Source organism: Pristis pectinata, chromosome 29 (genome assembly GCF_009764475.1).
Source record: "Pristis pectinata isolate sPriPec2 chromosome 29, sPriPec2.1.pri, whole genome shotgun sequence".
NCBI lineage: Eukaryota > Metazoa > Chordata > Chondrichthyes > Rhinopristiformes > Pristidae > Pristis > Pristis pectinata.
The window spans coordinates 14505833-14527211 of NC_067433.1; the positions used below are offsets into that span (position 1 = coordinate 14505833).

A 21379-nucleotide genomic window follows, 5' to 3' on the forward strand; every position below is an offset into this window, starting at 1 on the left:
CCAGGGAGGCCCTTTTCATTCCACAGTTCTTGCACTGCAGAGAGCTGTTGCTTGCTTATCATTGGGCAATTGGAAAGGAAAGGGAAGAGGCCCCCACACGGGTGGAAGCTGACAGCTTGGAATTGGTGGTAAAAAGAAAGGGAATTCTGTCAGAACAATTCTCACACAAAGGGAGTTACCATCAAGGGAACCATACTGAAGGAGTGGAGATGTTCCCTGAGTGGCATAGAGATGTGATTAGGTATGGTTATAGGTTTGAATCAAGGAATTGGGAGTGGAGGCTGGGGAAATGTTATTTGGGGGAAATGTTATTTGGGTCAAATGGCATCTTCTCGTCTGCTTTAAAAAATCTGAAAAAAGCCTGACTGTTTGTCCTTGTCTTCATAGGTGGTCTATCGGGATTGAGGAGAACGTATGTCCACTCCAGTTCTGCGGGTTCTGAGACTTTGCCGCAGGTGGAGCAGGAGGTGTTGGAGGTGAGTGTGTGGATAGTTTAGGAGGTGGAGTGCCCCTGCTGCTGTTTACTCTGCTCCCAGTCAGTGCCAACCTGAATGCTCTTTCTGCACTTGGAATGTTAATGGGCCAGGGATTCCCAGGAGACAGTGGGGACTTTACACTTTCTCAAGGAGATATAGAGAACATTCCTGAATTTTTTTCCCATCTGTCCAGCTGGTAATCTCATCTACACACATAGAAATTATGAATTGCTGTGCATGGTGTGTGTGCATTTGAGTGGGTCGAGTTTGTGTGTATGTGAGAGTTTGTGTGTGTTCATATATGTGTGGGTGTTTGGTGTGTGTGTGTGTATATGTGTGTTTGTGCTTGAATTTGTGTAGGGATTGTATGTGTATATGTGTGGGGGTTTTGTGCTGTGTGTTTTGGTATGGGAATAGGTCTGAGGTGTGTTTGTATGTGTTTGTACATGTCTGGTGTGTGCTTTTGTGTGTGTTGTCTCTGTGTGAGGGGCTTGTGTTTGTATGTGAGGGGTGTGTGTGCTTTGTGTGTGTGAGGGTTGTGTGTATTATCTCTGTGTGATGGGCTTTTGTGTGTGAGGGGCATGTGTGTTTGTGTGTGTGTGAGGGGTGTGTGTGTTGCCTCTGTGAGGTACTGTGTGTGTTTTGTGTGTGTGAGGATTGTGTGTGTTGCCTCCGTGTGAGGGGCTTGAGTGTGTATGTGAGGGGTGCATGTGTGTGTGAAGGATGTGTACATGAGGGATGTGTGTGTGTGAGAGGGATGTGTGTGTTTGAGCGATGTATTTGTGTGTGACAGATGTGTGTGTATGTGTGTGAGGGGTGTGTGTTTGAGGTGTGTGTGAGGGAGGTGTGTGTGTCAGGGATGTATGTGACTGATGGGTGTGTGTGTTGGGGTGTGTGTGCATGTGAGGGGTGTGTGTGTTTGAGGGATGTGTTTGTGTGTGTGAAGGGGGTGTGTGTGTGAGGGATATATTTGTGTGTGAGGTATGTATGCGTATGAGGGGTGTGTATGTGAGGGATGTGTGTGCGTTAGGGGTGTGTGTGCATGTGAGGGGTGTGTTTCTGTGTGTGTGTGAGGTGTGTGTGTGAGCGGTGTGTGTGAGGTTGTGTGGGTGTAAGGGATGTGTGTGTGTCTGTGAGAGGTGTATGTGTGAGGGCTGTATGTGTGTATGTGTGTGGGGGTGTGTGTATGTGAAGGGTGTGTGAGGTGAGTGTGTGAGGGATGTGTTTGTTTGAGAGGGGTCTGTGTGTGAGGGCTGTGTGTGTGAGGGATGTATGTGTGTGTGAGGGGTGTGTGTGTATGACAGATGTGTGTGTTAGGGCTGTGTGTGTGAGAGTGTGTGTGTGTGTGAGGGTTGTGTGTGTGAGGGGGATGTGTGTGAGGAATGTGTGTGTGTCTGTGAGGGGTGTGTGTAAGGTGTGTGTCTGTGTGAGGGGTGTGTGAGGGTTGTGTGTGTGTTAGGGGTATGTGTGTGTGAGGGTGTGTGTGTGAGGGTTCGTGTGAGGTGTGTGTGCGTGGGATGTGTGTGTGTGAGGCTGTGTGTGTGTGAGGGGTGTGTGTGTGTGAAGGATGTATGTGTTGAGAGTGTGTGAGAGGGTGTGTGCGTGAGGGATATGTGTGTGTGGGGTGTGTGTGAGGTGTGTGGGGGTGCGTGTATTGGGTGTGTGTGTGAGGGGTGTGTGTGAGAGGTGTGTGTGGGGGTGCTTGAGCGGGGAGGTGTGTGTGAGGGGTGTGTGTGTGTGAGCGGGGAGGTGTGTGTCAGGGGTGTGTGTGAGGGTGTGTGTGTGTGAGGGGGGAGGTGTGTGCGTGTGTGTGGGGGGGGGGGGGGAGGCGTGCCTCTGGTCTCACTGTGTGATTTCAGCAGGAGGACGGCCCCTCTGGGCGACCTCCTCCCAATGGCCAAACTCCGCCTTGCGAACAAATCACATCTGGAAACTTTCTGTGGGGGTTGGGTGGGGGGCGCGGAAGGGAGTTTGAGGGAATTCCTTTGCCCATTGGCTGCTGCCGCCAAATCCCTTACATCATCGGCCTGAGCACCAGTGAGGTGTGGCAGGCGGACGGGTGAAAGTGACAAGGCACAGCAAGATCCACAGTACAGTTGTTGGGATCTGAACGGGACAAACTGTGCTGACTGCGCTGGAGGCGGCGGCGCTCGGGTCACTGAACCGTACCAGCTCTCGGAATTAACAAGAGATCAGAATCCCATTCGAGCGAGAGGAGCTGGATAACTTTACCCTGGTAAGTACATGCAGTGGTTCAGTGTGTGAAAATCGCTCCATGTCTTCCCCTCCCTGAAACTTTCATTGCACTTAACAGAATAAGGTTGGTATTCGGTGGATGTTTATAATAAAACACTGTTAATGGCGTTAACCAGTTCATGGATGAAATTAAGACGTGAAAGTATTCAGGCGTTCAAGGGACAGGCGAAGACTGGAAGTGAGTGTGTGTGTGTGTGTGCCTGTGTGTGTGTGTGTGCCTGTGTGTGTGTGTGCCTGTGTGTGTGTGTGCCTGTGTGTGTGTGTGTGTGTGTGTGTGTAAGTGATTTCAGAGGAAAATCGTGATTTACTTTATTTCTGAGACTAAGTGCTTTTTCTCAGCTTGCTCTGTTTTACGCTGGTCACGTCCTCTTGCATTTCCTTCCCTTGAGTTCTCACCCCCAGCTCTCTCTGCAGATTGGGGACGGGGGAGGTTGCAGGAGGAAAGGACTTCGGGTGTAAGTCTGAGACAGGCTCGCTCACTCCAACAAAGAACCGCACGAGAGAACAAAAATACAATTAGAGGAAGAAAGCTCTCCCTTAAGTATGAGGCAGTCACCCAATTTGTGGAGGGAATTCTGGAGAAACCTTTTTACCCAGAGAGGAGAGAGACTGTGGAACTGGCTCCCAGCTGAGAGCGTTTGTGGGGAAATTTGAGTAAAGACAGAGGAAAGAATGGATTACAGTGTTAGTGATGAACCTCGGGAGAGGTCATTGACCTGAAGTGTTGACTGTTCTTCCCTCCACAGATGCTTCCTGACTTGCTGAGTATTTTCAGTATGTTCTGTTTTTATTTCAGATTCCTTATGTTTGCTTTTGTGATATGGTGATGGGCAGAGGCAGGAGAAAGTGTGCTGTGAACACTATATCTTTCTGTATAACTTTTCGTGAGTTGAAATCAGACTTAATCCAACGCTTTTAAGCGGTTTGACCCAGAAAGAGTGAGGGAAGTGTTGAACTGCGCTGCATTAGAGGCATATATACTTTACGTTCATCCAAAGGGCAGGATTCAGCCCCCACTACCTCAGAATCAGAATCAGGTTTATTATCATTGTCTTATATGACATGAAATTTGTTGTTTGCGACAGTGCAATGCATAAAATTTCTATAAATTACAAAAGGAATGGTGCAAAACAAAAGGAATAACAAGGTAGTGTTCATGGACCATTCAGAAATCTGATGGTGGAGGGGAAGAAGCTGTTCCTGAATTGTTGAGTGTGGGTCTTCAGGTTCCCATACCTTCTCCCTGACGGTAGTTATGAGAAGATGGCTTGTCCCGGATGGTGAGGGTCCTTGATGATGGATGCCGCCTTCTTGAGGCACTGCCTCTTGAAGATATCCTCGATGGTGAAGAGCATTGTGCCCATGATGGAGCTGGCTGAGTCTACAATTCTCTGCAACCTCTTGCAATCCTGTGCATTGGAGCCTCCATACCAGGAGATTCAACCAGTCAGAATGCTCTGCACCGTACATCTGTAGAAATTTGCAAGAGTCTTTGATGACATACCAAATCTCCTCAAACTCCTAATGAAGTGGATCTGCTGGCATGCCTTCTTCATGTTTGCCTCTTGCTCTGTATCCATATACCAAGTCCCCTGAAGCTGACAACACTGTGTCTTGTTAATCTCTGCTTATTAGGAAGCTATGCGCCTTTCCATGTGTGTCACTTTGCTAAATTTGTCAGCTGTGTATCAGTGGGTAGCTGTCTTCCCTCTGTGTCAGGAAGAACCTGGGTTCAAGTTCCATTCCCAGAGATGACCACTTAAATCTTGGCCAGGTACAATGCTGAGGGAGTGCTACACTGTCAGAGGAGCAGTTGTTAAGCTGAGAAGTTACATTGAGGTCTCAGACAGATGTGAAGGATCCTGGGGTACCATTCTGGGTATGGTGAGGGGAAGTGGAGGTTGTGGGGTGTTCTATGGTGTTCTGCTCACTAAAAGGTAGCAGTAAAACATGTTGCCTGTTGTTTCAGTGTTGCTATTTGTGGAACAAAAAACAATCTGCCGGAGAAGACACAAGAGACTGCAGACGCTGGAATCTTGATCAACACACAATCTGCTGGAGGAACTCAGCGGGTTGAGCAGCATCTGTGGGAGGAAAGAAATTGTTGACACTTCAGGCTGAAACACCAACAATTCCTTCCACCCCACAGATGCTGCTGGACCCGCTGAGTTCCTCCAACAGATTGTTTGAAACAGCTGGAGGAACTCAGCAGGTCAGGCAGCATGTGTGGAGGGAAATGGACAGTCAACGTTTTGGGTGCTATTTGCTACTTGCTATTTGTGGAATCTTTCTATGCACAAGAATGCATTTGCAACATTACACCAGTGTCTGCACTTCAGAATTACCTCACTGACTGTTAGGTATTTTTGACATGTCCTTAGATTGTAAGCAGCACTACAAATTTTTTAAAGTTTCGTAATCCAGAACGAAATATTCTGCTGACACAAACAATCAGCTTTCTTTATCTGCTTCTGTGGAACAGCTGCTGAACTCTACGGTTCTTGAAGTGACTGAAAGATAATCCACAGAATTTTTTTAAATTCATTTTTGGGTTCTGGGCAAGTCCAGCATTTATTGCCCATTCCTAATTGCCCTTGAGATGGTGGTAGTGCATTGTCACCTTAAACCACTGCAGTCCTTCTGGTGAAGGTGCTCCCACAGTGCTGAAAGTAAAGCTCCACAGGTCAAGGTTGAACTGGATCACTGAGCTGGAACCAGCAGCACTAACTGCTGTGCCACTGTGCCACCAGACAATGGACGAGAGGGAACTCCTGAGTAAAACATATTGAATATGACTCATGGGAGTTGGGAGTTAAGGAAGGATTATTTGTTGATTTTCAGCTTTGTTCTTTGTACCTAATTGCATTCTAAAAGATTATTTGCAGCAGGGGTACATTATACATTACGTGAAGGCTGCTGATTTTCCTTTGGATGCAGCTTTGTATCACTGTGAAGTGTTGGCCAGTTCCTGCCTTGCCCCACCCATCTCTCAACCAACAACAAAAGTGCGTGTGCCACAGTCACGCATCCCGGGAATGATGCTGGTCGAGATTTGAGGCTGACTCACAAAAGGACATGTGGCCAAACTATTGGCCAGAGATGCAGGATTAAGGAGGATTTTAAAGAATGGAAAGTAGAAGGGAGGGGCTGTGGAGAGAGATTTGCAGAGAGACTTCCAGATTTGGCCCTTTACAGCTAAGGCACAGCCATGAGTAAAGCAACAGTGTAAAACGGTGGATGTGCAAGAGGCCAGAGCTGGTGGAGATTGTCCATTTCACAGGGTTATAGAGCTGGGGGGTATTACAGAAACAGTAGGACTGTGGAGGGATTTGAAAAAAAGATGAAAATTTTTACAATTAAGTGCTTGATGCACACTGACCCTACAGGTGAAGGGTGAATAGGAGTTCTTGTAGGCCAGGGCACCAGCAGGACAGTTTTGGTTGCAGTCAGGTCCTTGGAGGATGCAAAGTGGGTGCCCAGCCTTTGCAATACTGTACTGGCAAAGCTCTCCCCAGTGTGGTGATCACCTCCAAACCACTCCCCCCCAACGTGCAGTCCTTATGACAAATCCTCTGACAAAGCCAGCAAGGCTGCGTTTCCAGAGTAATACTGTGGAAACACTAGGTGTGCTTGCATTGCAGCCTCTGGTTCCCAGCTGATTTCTGAATTTATTCTCTGCCACAATGTAGGCAGAAGTGCCTCTGAATGGGGCACCAAATGAGTTAAATCCGGAGTTCACAGATGCTCAAGATTTATGTGACATGAGGCTCAGTTCTTATTTCACTCCCTGCACGGAAGGAATGCATCAGAGGCAGGAAGTGCAGTCAGGAAGGGGGTGGATGGGAAGGTGGTGATAGTTGGTGCTGGAGATGCAGTTGGTGTAGGTCCCTGATGTGACAGGCTGGGTGCTTGGCTCCAAGAACCAGTGTGCACAGGAGTGATGATGGATCCCAGTAGCACCATTCATTCATCCTTTTGAATGAGAGCTGCAGATTCCGCGCTCTGGTCACTTGGCTGACTGAAGCATTCCTTGTACCATTCCTCTGTCAGATGCACTCAACACACTTTGAATCACCGTAACCCAAAAATGAGGAGGGACTAGTAAGGTTCATTTTGCGGAGTATGTTTTTGTGTGCTGTGTCCAATATCTACACAGGATCTGAGCCCATGTTTGGCACTGGGCTTCTTTTATGCTGTGAGGCTCTGATTCATGCTGTCTTGGGTCGGTGGAACAATTCTTCCAGAGGGCACAAGTTGAGGAGGCAACAAACACTTCCCTCCCTGCCTATTTTGGCCCATTGAATCAGTGCCGGCTTACAAAGCAATCCCATTGCCCAAGTAATTTTCTCTCTAACCTATTCTCCCCACATTCCCATCAACTCGCCCCAGGTCTGACAACTCAACCATACATGAGGGACAATGTACGGTGTCCAATTAACTCACAACCTGGACTAAGTTATCTGGTTTGTGCTTAAGATCTCTCATTACACAATTTTGGGATGTGGGAGCAGAACAGAGCACCCAGGGGAAACCCCCACAGGCACAGGGAGAATGTGTAAACTCCATATAATCAGCACTGGAGGTCAGGATTGAATCTGGGTTGCTGGAGCTGTGAGGCAGAGACTCTACAATCTGCACGGCTGTGCTGCTCTCTCTCCTCCTCTGCTCCCTCCTTCCTTTTCCACCCAGACTCTCCCCCTCTCTCCCTCCATTTCCACCCCTCCCCCTCACTCTCTGCACTCCGTCTCTGACTTTTCCCCCTCCTGCCTGCTGGCTTTCTCACCCCCATCCTTCATTTTCACACTGTTCCCTGTGGTGGAGTTGTTCATCCAGATTTCCCATGGGTTTGAGATCTATGCCTCGAATAGATGTCAGTGGGAAGTAGAAAAGGATTATTGTGGGGTAGTGTAATGGGGAAAAATAAGTGGTTTTGATCAGCAGATTGTGGGGTGGCAGGGAGAACACAGAGGTGGGGTGAAGTGGCTTTGGCTTGAAGGTTTGAAGCAGGCTGTTGGGCTCATTTGGACAGTGGGCTGTCTGCTATTCTCAGTGTGATTGTGAAAGTGGGGAATAAATTTGACTCAATCTCCACACTATTAACACAATGACATTATTTCCGTGATTCATTCAACTGTTGACACATAAAGGCTTTGAAGAGAGAAGAAGTGAGCTAATTATAATGGGACAAACCTTCATCTCAGGAAACCCTCTTCTGGGTAACTGGTACTCTCTCACTCTTCACTTGTTTATTTTGTGTTCATTAGAAAGAAATTTCCAATTATATAAAGAATTGTTTTTGCTTGTAGGAACTATTGCACAAAAGGAGACCTTTTGGGTGTCATTACTGAGTCACCCTCCTCTGGCTCTTATCCCATTGCCCTGGAACTCTTTCCTTTCCACAGATTCCCCTTTGAAAACCGTGTGCTTCCATATGTTGGAACCTGGAGTGAGAAAACTGTCCTCTAAGTTATCTAGTTTGTTATTAAGATCTCTCATTAAACCTTCCCATCTGCCAAAGGTGGATTCAAAGATCTGTTTTGTTCTCTTGCACCACGTTTGCATTGGAAAAATAACAATCTTTCACTTCTGTCTTTCACTTCTATCATTGTTTCCCCCTCCCCTAACTCTCTGGTACCCAACACACTGCCAATCTAGTTTCAACCTTTCCCAACAACACCACCAGACACACACACAAGTTGATCCCTGTCTTGGTCCTGCCTGGTTGTAACCTGTCCCACCTGCCCAGAGCTGGTCTCAAATGCCTCAGCAATTGGAAGCCCACTGTCCTACACCATTCCTCTAGCTGCACATTCATCTTACCTATCCTCCAATGTCTGCTCACATTCAGTCCTGCTTTTCAATTACCTCCTAACTCCCCACTTGCAGGACTTCATCCCCTATTTAACCTGTTATTGGTACTGATCTGACCACAACCACTGGCAGTTCACCCTCCCCTCCAGAATACTGCATGACATCCTTGACCCCAGCACCAGGGAGGCAACATACCATCCCGGAGTCAGGTTCGCAGCAGCAGAAACATTTATCTCTTCCTCTTATGATTGACTCCCCAAACAGTACTGATCTCCCACTCTTTTCCTCTCCTTCTGTGCAGCTGAGCCACCCATGGTGCCATAGACTTTTACTGCGTGGAGTGGTATTTTAGTGCAAGGTAAATTGTTAACATCTCAGAGTAATCTGATTAATGCAAATACCAAAAACAAGTGTTGATCGCGTTGTAAGTTTGACCCCAAGAAAACCAGAAAAATGAGGCACAGCCTGTTGGAACTCTCCCTCAGCAGCTTTTTCCCCACTGCTATCAGACTTCTGAACCCATCACCTCTTTCACATCCCCTTCCCGGTGGTGCTGCCTTGTTCCCGGTTTCTTAATTCTACCTCTCTCATTTATTCCGTCATTCTCACGTTAGCATTTCTTTGTGCACTGCTTCAGATTGCACTACAATCTTTTCACCATTCTGCTGTTTTGTGCTTGTTGTTGTATTTATTATTACCATGTATACTGTTTACTTCATGAGCTTCACGTGAGCAAAGAATTTCGTTCTAAAGAGATTTAGGTTAGCTTATTGTCATAGACACCAGTGTGCAATGAAATTCTTTGCTCCACCAGTTTGATGACCCCCACACACAATCAATGACAAAGACTTTTGCAATGCAGTGAAACATGCTGCTGTCATGGTTCCGAGCGCTGGTTCTCGATGATGGTGCCTTGTTGTGCAGCACATGGTTTCCATGCACAACTATTTGCCTAATGACACACACCTGAGTTCCATCAGGAGACTAGTATAAGAACCCTGGTTTCACAAACACTGGTTGCCAGATTATTGGTCTATCTCTGGGTATACTTTGTTGCCTGGCTGCTTAGAGCTGTTAACTCTAGAGCAGTTCCTGTTTTGTGGTTTCTCCTAGAAAACCCTGTTTCTGTGTCAGGACTCTGTCTCAGGACCCCAGAGTCCTGGGGCAAAATTCCTTCTGTTTGTCGTTCTGTGTTTGGTACCAGGGAAGCATCCCGACTCCAGTCTCGTTTTGGTGTTCCGCATTTGGGTTCTCTGTGATCTCGCTCTTTGTGTGACATTGTGACAGCTGCTGATAGTGACATCAGTGTTTTCTGCTGAATTTGTGTGCTTTCCTTTTGTAGGAGACTCACACAGCCCTCTGGAACTCAAGGGCAAGGAGTAGGGCTTAGGCTTCTTTGCTGCCCAAGAACTGACGAAGAATGAAAGCCATCCTTTGCATTCTCCGTCACTGTTTGGCCCTGGTGTTCCTCCACTGCATCTTGGAGCTACACTGCTTGGAACAGAACAAAGTGGAGCAAGTCCCCAGAATTCAACTGCGGCTGGCTGGCCGGAGGAAGAAAGGGAATGAAGGGCGAATTGAGGTCCATTACAATGGCGAGTGGGGCACTGTGTGTGACGATGAGTTCTCCATTGCAACAGCGCACGTGATTTGTAAGGAACTGGGCTTCATTCAAGCAGAAAGCTGGGTGCCTGGTGCCAAGTATGGCCGTGGAAAAGGTAACCAAAATTATTATTGTACCATGTCTATTGGAATGGAGGGTTGGAAGGTCTGTGGAGATCATTTGCTAAAGCTGTCCAGTACCATGTTAGTCTGGTGCATTACATGATAACAAGTCGCATCTCTTGGCCAAACCCTTTGAGGCTGTTTCACTTTGACTAAGATCATAATTGAACTTCTTCCTCAAATCCACTTTCCTGCCCAAACCTTTTTCTAATTTCCATAGATCTGTCAACCTTAGTGCGAATATATTCAATCGCTGAGAATCCATAGGTCTCTGGAGAACTCAAAAAATTCACAATTCTCTGAAGGAAGAAATTCTTCTCCATCTCAGTCCAAAACAGCTGACCCCTGTCCTATCATCCCTAGACTCCTCACCTATCCTGTCAAGCCCGCTAATAATCTAATGATTCAATGAGGTCACCTTTCATTCTTCTAACCCCATGGGCTATATCTCCTCCATTTCTCGTCCAATGTTCTCAACTCAGAATCTTTGTTACAAAGCCTTCCCAAGGCAAGTATACTCTTTAACAAGGCCAAAAATGGATGCCGTTCTCCCTGTATGGATATAAAAACTAATTATATTCACTGGAAAGGATGACTATTAAATGGAAATCAACAATTTTTCCCCTTCTCTCCTGCTTTCTTTCTTCTTCCTTGAGACAAAGGTCCAACTGAGGAACACAGGATCTTATTAACCTTGTGTCTTGATTCCCCAGTTTCACTGTCCAAAGTCAAGCTAAAAGGAGATATCAATGGGGTTTTGCTGTTGATACTCCTGAGCCATTTCTCCCTTTACCTGGTGTCTTCCAGTTGAATGGGACATAAAGCATAGAATATAGAACTGAGCATCTCCTCTTGTTGGTACCTGGTGTATCCCCTGAAATTAAAATACAAACACAAGTCCATTACTCAGTTGCACTAACAACTTGGACAATATAATTGCAGTGGAAAAAGAGAACAATTTCTTAAGGTTCCTTGCAATGAAATAAAATTCCAAGTCCAGCTGGCATGCACAGGGTCAGCAAACTAACAAAAGGAAGATTTATTTAACCTGTGCTCCGTCAGTGACTGTAGCCTGTAATCCTAACTTGATTCACTGGGAACTAGGGCTGGCTGAACCACACCAGTTGTTAGTACAGCTGAGTAAAGTGTTTTAATTTCAGGGATTATTGGGCAATAAATAAATATAGATAACTGAGGGAAGTTAACCACTTGTCCATAAACACAACTGGATTTGCAGAACCTCAGAGGGAGATGTGAAGTTAAGCTGATAGATGCCCAAGGGCAGACTATTGCCTCTGTTCTGTGTAACCAGAAGTCCAGAACTGATGGTTTATTGTTGTCCGCAGGACGTATTTGGATGGATAACATCCGGTGCACTGGTGCTGAGACCACCCTAGCTGCTTGCAATTTCAACGGCTGGGGGATCACCGACTGCAAGCACACAGAAGACGCAGGAGTGGTGTGCAACGAAAGGAGAATACCCGGCTTTAAATTCACCAACACTTTCATCAATGATATAGAGGTGAGGTGATTGCTGTACTTCCCCCTTGTTCTGTTGGATGGTAACTGGTAATGTTTACAAAGGAATTTTGGTTTCTTTGGTTGAGGAGGCACTCAAGTTGGTGGGCTTCTAACCATTGATGGAATGGGGCACTCATTACTTAGGTCACCTGACTTCCCAGCTTGCAGCAGAGTTATTGATTGCAGGAGGATTACAGATGGATAGGGATGCAGACTCGTAGAAACAAATCTTCTGTAATTTGAACAGTCAAAGTCCATAGACCATGTCACTGAAAGATCTCTCCGACTCCTTTAAGAAAGTCCCAATGCTTTTCACAATTAATGATATACTTGACAGTCAGGTTACACACAGAAAACTCCCAAATACTGCATGTTTTTTGTTAAGTTGTATGAGGTAAATATTATCCAAAACATCATGGACTCCCTGTTCTTCCTCATGTTGGTGTTGTCGGATCTTTGACGTATGTCTAGGAGAGCAGGTGGGACCTTAGTTGATGTTTTATCTGAGAAATGGCACAGCCAAAAGTGTGGCACTGACACAGAGCTTTACCAAGAGCATTAGTCAGGATGTTATGTGTTATGTGTGGAATGGGATTTGAAACCTTAATGAGAGTGCAGACAATGCCAAGGTTGAATGGTGAGGCAAGAAGTTGAAAGGTTATACCAGTAAAGTGATGCCAGGTTTTGGGTTTAGAAGCCAAAACCTGGTTGGCTCTGAAAGGAGTGGAGCTACAATCCCATCTATTGTGGATACTGCAATAGATGGGATTATAGCTCAAAAGTAACAACTCTGAATTGTGCACAATTTGGTTAAGTTTCTGCAGTATTCAAACATGTTTGAATGTATTATGAGTGACTCATCAGATGACACATCAGATCTGTCTGAGTGGGCAGTTTATCGGACAGCTGCATCTGGAAGGAAAGATGGTTAAACTTAGAAGGTACAAGACGACAAAAGCAGGCCATTGTTCCCTGTATTTTCCCTGTATTTATATATGCATATATTGTTTATCTTTCTAATCTCTTCTCCCTCAGCTGTTCATCCAGCTTGACCTTAAACACATCTGTTTTTTTTTCCCTCAGCTACTTCATTCTCTTCAGTCTATGTAAAGTTTCTCCTGAATTCTATCCTGGATTCAGTAATGACCACCTTTCACTTACTCAAACCGCTTTTACCCATCTTTGCTCCATTTTCCTTATACCCTTTCCCAACTAAACTTCAACAATCTCTCTCAGTACTGTGTTTCCTCTGTCCCAACATCTGTAGACTTTTGTGGTAATGAGCTGTAGATTTCTTGGCTTGAAGTGCTTGCTGATTTCATTCCCTAATGACCTGATTTTTAAGGCTGTGATGACGTTACAGATTCTCTCCCCAGAGAAAATGTCTTGTGCACAGCTCTCGAATCCCAGAATAATTTTAAATGTTACGTTATTGCTATAAACTTCTATCTTGTGCAATACCCAGCTAGAAGCAATGGATGGGATTATATCTCCACTCCTATTGGATCTGTGTATCCCACTGGATTTTGAAACACGATTGAATGGAGCTGCAGCCTCCTCTTCATTAAGGCGAACTGGACTTGAATCCAGAACCTTGTGACTCTCAGGTTCCTTGAGAGGTCATTGATTCAAGTATCATGCTGAACTATCCAAACCAGCTATTCCAAAGTACTGGAGGGTTGCAAATGTAGTTCCGCTGTATAAGAAAGGTGGGAGGCAGCATAAAGGAAATGACAGACCTATTAGTCTGACATCGGTGGTGGGAAAGATATTGGAATCAATCCTCAAGGATGAGGTTATGGAATACCTAGAGGTGCAAGGCAAGGTAGGTCCAAGCAAGCATGGTTTTGTGAAGGGAAGATCCTGCCTGACCAACCTATTGGAGTTTTTTTGAGGAAATCTCAGGTAAGGTGGATAAGGGAGAGGCTGTGGATGTTGTGTATTTAGACTTTCAAAAGGCCTTCAAGGTGCTGCACAAGAGGCTGATTAATAAGATGAGAGCTCATGGAATTACAGGTGGGATAGTAGAATGGGTGGAGCATTGGCTGGGAGGCAGAAAGCAAAGGGTGGGAATAAAAGGATCCTGTTCTGGTAGGCTACCGGTTACTAGTGGTGTTCTGCAGGGGTCGGTGTTGGGGCTGCTTCTTTTTGCCTTGTACATTAATGATTTGGATGATGGAGTAAATGGTTTTGTGGCTAAGTTTGCAGACGACACCAAGATAGGTGGAGGAGTAGAGAGTATTGAAGAAACAGGAAGGTTGCAGAGAGACTTAGATAGTTTAGGAGAATGGACAAAGAAATGGCAGATGAGATTCAATGTTGAGAAATGTGCCGTTGTACACTTTGGAAAAAGAAATAAATGGGCAGATTATTATCTAGATGGGGAGAAAATTCAAAGTACAGAAGTACAAAGGGACTTGGGGGTACTCATGCAGGATACCCTGAAGGTTAACCACTAGGTTGGATCGGCAGTAAAGAAAGCAAATGTTATGTTGGCATTCATTTCGAGAGGTATAATGTATAAAAGTAGGGAAGTGTTGATGAGGCTCTATGGGGCACTGGTGAGGCCTCATTTGGAATACTGTGTGCAGTTTAGGGCCCCATATCTTAGGAAGGATGTACTGATGTTGGAGAGGGTTCAGAGGAGATTTACGAGGATGATTCCCGGAATGAAAGGGCTTGCATACGATGAATGTTTGTCGGCTCTTGGACTGTACTCACTGGAGTACAGAAGAATGAGAGGGGACCTCATAGAAACATTTAGAATGTTGAAAGGACTGGACAGAGTAGATGTGGCTAAGCTGTTTCCCTTGGTGGGTGAGTCCAGGACCAGAGGGCACAGTCTTAGAATTAGAGGGTACTGGTTTAAAACAGAGATGAGGAGAAATTTCTTTAGCCAGAGATAGTGAAATTATCGAATTCTTTGCCACGTACAGCTGTGGAGGCCCAATAATTGGGGGCGTTTAAGGAGGAGATAGATAGGTATCTAATTAGTCAAGGGATATAGGGATAAGGCCAGAAATTGGGGCTAGATAGGAATAGTTTTAGTTTAGCTCATGGAGCAGACTCGATGGGCCAAATGGCCTACTTCTGCTCCTTTGTCTTGTGATCTTGTGAAAGTTCCTAACCATGTCCATTGAAGGGCAATAAGTGCTGAGTTCCCAAGAACGTGGAGTCCACCACACTTCTACTGTCACATTACCTTGAACGAAAAAGCAAAACCAATGATAACTTTTTAAAATATTTCACCTTTAAGGCACCATAAATGGAAGAGAGGTGGAGAGGTTTAGAGAGTGAATCGTAAAGCATGTACTGGTTCTAGTGGTGGAGTGATTAAATTTGGGGATGCTTAAGAGACCATAATTAGAGGAGCACGGAGAACTGAGGATGAATGAGCTGTAGGATGTTGGAGAGCAGTGGACAATTGAGACTATGGAGGGATTTGCAGTTAGCACACAAATTAATGGGGATGGTTACTGGGAGCATTTTAAATTAGATAGAGATTCGTGGACAGTGGGCTCACTGCTTTAAGAACTTTGTTATTTGCTTCTGGTGTACTTGTAGGAACTTTTCCCTTGTAATACAGAATTTCAAGAAGTTATAATACCGGGAACTGAGACTTAGAACATAGAACATTATAGCATAGTACAGGCCCTTCTGCCCATGATGTTGTGCCGACATTTTATCCTGCTCTAATATCGATCTAGCCCTTGCCTCCAACATTGTCCTCCATTTCTGTCATTCACGTGTCCATCTAAGAGTCTCTTAAATGTCCCTAATGTATCTGCCCCCACAACCTCTACCATACCCACCACACTGTGTAAAAAAAAACTTACCTCTGACATCCCCCTTATACCTTCCTCCAACCACCTTAAAATTATGTCCCCTCATGTTAGCCACTTCCCACAGAACAAAGTTTAGCACCAATCACTGAAAATCAACTTGCATACTGCTGATGGTATATTGTTGCCTTTGAAGGAGGTACACCTGTACTAAATCGAGTATTAAGCTCACATGCTCAATCATGGTATTGTTTTCTAAAATGATGTTCTCCAACCAAAACTGCAGATCTGGATTTCCTGTTAGCCAAACATGGAAAGCAACCAATATTATGGGCAAATTGATGTTAAATATCTGTTAGTTGAAAATAATAGACACCAAGCATTTTTCACTGAAGCGCAGCTAGATTATTGTTCAGTCTTGCTAAAACTGGCAGCTGTTTGGTTGCTTGTAAGTAAATGTGGTTCATTTTTACTTTGGGATTAACATGTCTTCAGTTGAATTATGTAAGGAGCTTCTGCTTTGTTAAACTGACTGAATTTTCCTGAAACCTATTTATACCGTTGTGATAAATATATTTCAGACTTGCCCCATTTTTGGCTGGAGATGGGTAGAAAATTGGAACTCTTGCTTTCGTTGAAAGTGGCTGCACAGAAATTGCAGAACTAAGACTGATCAACAAACAATCTGTCGGAGGAACTCAGCAGGTCGAGCAGCATCTATGGGGGGGTGGGGGGGAAGAGGAATTGTCGATGTTTTGGGTCAAAACCCTGCATCAGGACATGAAACATCGACAATTTATTTCTCCCCCCCCCCGCCCAACAGATGCTGCTCAACCTGCCAAGTTTCTCCAGCAGATTGTTTGTTGCTCCAGATTCCAGCATCTGCAGTATCCTGTGTCTCTTAAGATTGATCAATTTTTGCTCGGGAAGTGATTCGACTCAAAGTAAGTAGATGTGCACTTGAAGACCATGACCTACAAGGACACAGACCCAGTGCTGGAAAGTGACCTTGGTCTGGATAGCTCTTTCTTGATCAGCACTGACACAGTGTGCCAAATGGCATCCTCCTCTATGGTAAATTGCACAATTCTAAAACAGGCTGAACTTTAAACATTGATTTCATGGTCCATTTGAATGGCAGACCTGAGGGGTAGAAGGGCTGCCTCAGATTCGTGGACTCCAGTGATGGTTTCTGGAGAGGAAATGTGTTCAACAGTCTAGATTTTTGTCAGATGTGGTTTTCCTCCTTTAATGTTGGCTCCAGATCATAGCCCTGCTGTTGGCTTCATTATCTCCAACATTCCCACTTTCCCGCAAGCATATCAGACAGAGCCATCAACCACCTGATTTCGGCCTGGGTAATTATTCTGCAGAAAACATCTTCGACAGCTGATGGATTAGTTCCACTGAGCTCCAAGCCCACTTTACGTGAACCACTTCTGTTTTGTTTTAGTTACTGTTTCATGACAATTTTGTGTAAACATAAATAAATAGGCCTCAGAGAAAACCACTTACAAGGCAGCTGTGGCCAGCTGACATTCCTTCCGAGTTATCTGGTTTGTGGAGAGATGAGTCATTTCCATTCCATTTTCTCCTAGAATCTGGAATTGCCTGGGATCTGAGGTACTGATATAATTGGCATGGCATAATTACCATATAACTGGTATAATCCTCATGACCTTGGATCATTTGGTCCATCTATGAGTAAATCTTCTTCCATATGGGCGTTAGCGCATCTGTGTGCATCAGGGTGACGTCAATAAGGTATAAGAGAGGGAAGGGGGCTTTCTAGACCTTTGTGCCTGCATGAGTGTTCAAGAACAGTAGGCTGGATTTATACAGATTCTATTAATTAATACTATAGCAAACCTTTTCATTCATCCAGTGTTGTTGGAAAGGCTGGCATTTATTACCATCCATAATTGCCCCTTGAAAAGATAGTGGACAGTCACCACCTTGAACCACCATAGACCTTCTGGTGAAGGTTCTCCTACAGTGCTGTTGGAGAGGGATAAGATATTTATTAGTCACATGTATATCGAAACACACAGTGAAATGCATCTCTTTGTGTTGCTAAGAATGTGCTGGGGGGCAGCCTGCAAGTGTCGCCACTCTTCTGGCGCCAACATAGCATGCCCACAACTTCCTGACCTGTACGTCTTTGGAATAGAACTTAGAACAGTACAGCACAATACAGGCTCTTCGGCCCACAATGTTGTGCCGACCTTTAAACCTCGCTTAATGTGGGAGGAAACTGGAGCATCCAGAGGAAACCCGTGCAGACGTGGGGAGAATGTACAAACTCCTTACAGGCAGCAGCAGGAATTGAACCCAGGTCTCTGGCACTGTAATAGCATTACGCTAACAACAGTGAAAGACTGTTGATATATTTCCAAGTCAGGGTGGTGTGTGACTAAGAGAGGAACCTGCAGGTGGTGGTGTTTCCTTGGCCCGCTGCCTTTATCCTTCTTGGTGGTAGAAGTCGCGGGTTTGGGGGTTTCTGTTGGACAGATATGGCAGGGTAGTGATCTTCAGCTGATTGACACTGCAGCCACTGGGCAATGGTGGTGGAGGGAGTGAATGTTAAGGATGGTAAATTGGCTGTCAGTAAAGTCGGCTGCTTTGTCCAGCACATTGTCGAGGCTCTTCAATGGAGCAACACCTCTCCATTATGGGCAGGCATGGTAGTGTAGCAGTTAGCATAACACTATTACAGTGCCAGCGACCTGGGTTCAATTCCTGCCACTCTGTAAAGTGTTTGTACATCCTCCCTGTGTCTGCGTGGGTTTCCTTTGGGTGCTCCGGTTTCCTCCCACATTCCAAAGACATGCAGGTTAGGAAGTTGTGGGCATGCTATGTTGGTGCTGGAAGCACGGCGACACTTGCGGGCTGCCCCTAGAACACTATGCAAAGATGCATTTCACTGTGTGTTTCGATGTACATGTGACTAACAAAGAAATCTTGTCTTACACAGAAACAAAATACTGTGGATATTGGAAATCTGAAATAAAAGTATTAGATAGTGAAAATACTCAGCATTTCCAAGCTGCTAAATACTCTGTTTTCACTCTTACTTTATAGGTGTGTATGGGCTTTGGGAAGTTGGCAGGATCCTGACTTAAAGGCATTCAGTCAGAATCTCATGGATGGTAGCTTTGCACCATTAGCACCTCATCCAATCACATTAATTAAATGTCTGGACCCGCGGTTCCAGTCATACTGAGCAGGAGTACTCAGTCAGTTTATACACTGGGTCCAGTTATATTTTGTGTGGAAACGCTGAACGGCAGATGTAAATCCTTCTGCAGTGACTTTGGAATAGAAATTCGCCTCCTGCTGTATGTGGTAAAAATGTAAGGTCACATGTGCATTGAACCCTGCTGAAATTTGCTTCCGTCTGGCACACCTACCTCCTCTGCCAATGTGTTTTACAAACTAAATAAAAATGGGAAATGTTGGAAACACTCAGAATGTCAGGCAGCATCTGTGGAAAGAGAAGCAGAGTTAATGTTTTAGGTCTGAGACCCTTTGTCAGAACTGGGAAAGAGAAAACAGATTAGATTTTGCAGAGAGGGGTAGGGGAGGTGGGAAAAGGGGGAATATCTCTGATATGGTAAGAACAAATGACTTGACATAGAAGTTGGAATTAGATTATAGAGAATCAGATATTGGAATCTGGAGCAACAAACAATCTGCTGGAGGAACTCAGCAGGTCGAGCAGCATCTGTGGGGGGGGTAGGGGAAGGAATTGTTGGCATATCAGGTTGAAACCCTGCATCAGGACCATGCAGAGATCCTGCATCAGGATCATCAACCCGGAATGTTGACAATTCCTTCCCTCCTATAGATGCTGCTCGACTCGCTGAGTTCCTCCAGCGATTGGTTGTTGGAGGCAGATTATGCTTGTCTGCGTTACATGTTACATGCAGGGCTGTGCGATATGACCAGAAGACTGGGCTATATTAATGGAGAGAGAAAAAGGAGCCAAAATCACAGATGGATGACTGTCAGAAATGGCCAGTCCTGATACAGTGAAAGAAGGAGAGATTTTCTTTCTCCCACTTGCCTGATTCCCTTTCCGCTGTACTCACAACCTGAGTATTCATCCAGATGTAGAAGTTCAGATTTTGAGCTTGTTGGAACTTTTACCCTGTGATCCAAATGGAATCCGCTCCAGATTTTTGAGATTCCCACATCCAGCAATGCAATGAAGGTTTAAAAATTGGGAAAAATTCCCTTGTCAGACATAAATATGTCTCCCAAGTGTGGGAAAAGTAGAATGGAGGACAGGAGTAAGAGTTAAGGATCAGAGCGTTCTCACTGAGCCGGTGTCAGGTTATGTAACTTGCCTGTGACTGTTGAATGTGAAGATGGGGTGGGGGAGGTGACACACAGGGAAGGTCAGACCAGCATCTGCGTGGCGTTACAAGACCCCCACCTCAACACAGACGTCTCTGAAGCTGCGCAGAAACAGCTACAGGCTTCCCGTTGAGGGAGCAGTCAGAACAGGAAAGGGGTATTTATTTTGGCAACCCATGAGAGAACATACAGCAGTGAGCTTGGGGGGAGCTGGCAGCTCTCAGCTTTCCTAAGGAATGGTTGAAGGGTAATCCTGGGACAGGGGCCTTCCTATCCCTGTGTTAACACAGGAAAATCTGTTGGTCTTCAGTGGGATGCAGGAGCCTGCAGTAACGTATTCTACTAAAAGAGAGTGAACATCCATCACTAAGGACCCTCACCACCCAGGACATTGCCCTCTTCTCGTTACTACCATCGGGGAGGAGGTACAGACGCCTGAAGACTCGCACTCAATGATTCAGAAACAGCTTCTTCCCCTCCACCATCAGATTTCTGAACAGTCCATGACCCATAAACACTATCTTGCTATTCCTATTTTTTATTTGCACTATTTAGTTTTGTAATTTATGGTAATTTTATGTCTCTGTACTGCTGCCGCAGAACAACAAATTTTAGATCATCTAAGTCAGTGATAATAAATCTGATTCTGATCCTGAGCTGTGCAATGTCTTGGATTGCTTCAATAAGCCACTGTGGGGCCTTTTTACTCCGAAGGCACTAAGTGAATGCAAGTTGTTGTTGTTTTCTCCTCCTGCTTTACACTTTGCTCAGCCACCACCCCCCAAGCTGTGCTCTCTGATTCCACTTGACTTGCTGCAGCTTCCTCGAGGTCCCGGTGAGACCACGAACCTCCCGGGGTGGTCCCGAGTGTCAGAGATCAGGGGGACCCAGTCCTGTCCACTGCTTGGGGAAGCAGATCATGGGTGGAGGGTTAGTAGGAATGTGGCAGTCAATCCACTTCCTTTCCTCTCCCTCCTCCTTCCCAACCAGGTGCGAGCAACTGAGGGAGCTGTTCTGTGCACTGACCTGCTTTTGGTGCTGTTGAATGAGAGGAGAACATGGCCGCAGAGATGGCACTGCGTCACCGTCCTCTTTTCAGGGTAATGCCTTGGTGTCTTGGATGTGGTGCTGGTGGAATTAGGTGGGACCAGTTCCCAGTGAAGGAATGCACATCCCACTGCTCAGATGGAGTGCTGGGCCCAGACTGGAAGCTTTGAGTGTTGCCTCCTCAGTAGTGTGAATTAAGCTGAGCATTTACCAGGTCTTTCCAAGGGATCAGGTTACATACATGGGGATTGCAGCTCAGAAACAGGCCCAGTCAGCCCTGCTGGTGTTCCCTGCTGCTCCATATCATCTCTGCTCCTTTCTCCTTCATGCAATTAAACACTCCCAATTAAATATACCTTTGCCATTCATCTCACTTACTCAACTTATCACAGGCAAATGGGA

At 45.5% G+C, this 21379-nt stretch overlaps 1 protein-coding gene across 1 annotated transcript in view; it reads left to right on the forward strand.

Moving 5' to 3' along the window:
* Positions 1-2389: 2389 nt before the first annotated feature.
* Positions 2390-21379, forward strand: part of LOC127584193 (lysyl oxidase homolog 2-like) — a 93253-nt gene continuing 74263 nt past the window's right edge. The window contains exons 1-3 of the mRNA XM_052040786.1: positions 2390-2712; positions 9886-10261; positions 11615-11790. Of these exons, the coding sequence (XP_051896746.1) occupies positions 9964-10261; positions 11615-11790 (474 nt within the window). The 5' untranslated portion in view covers positions 2390-2712; positions 9886-9963. The remainder of the gene's footprint in view (positions 2713-9885; positions 10262-11614; positions 11791-21379) is intronic.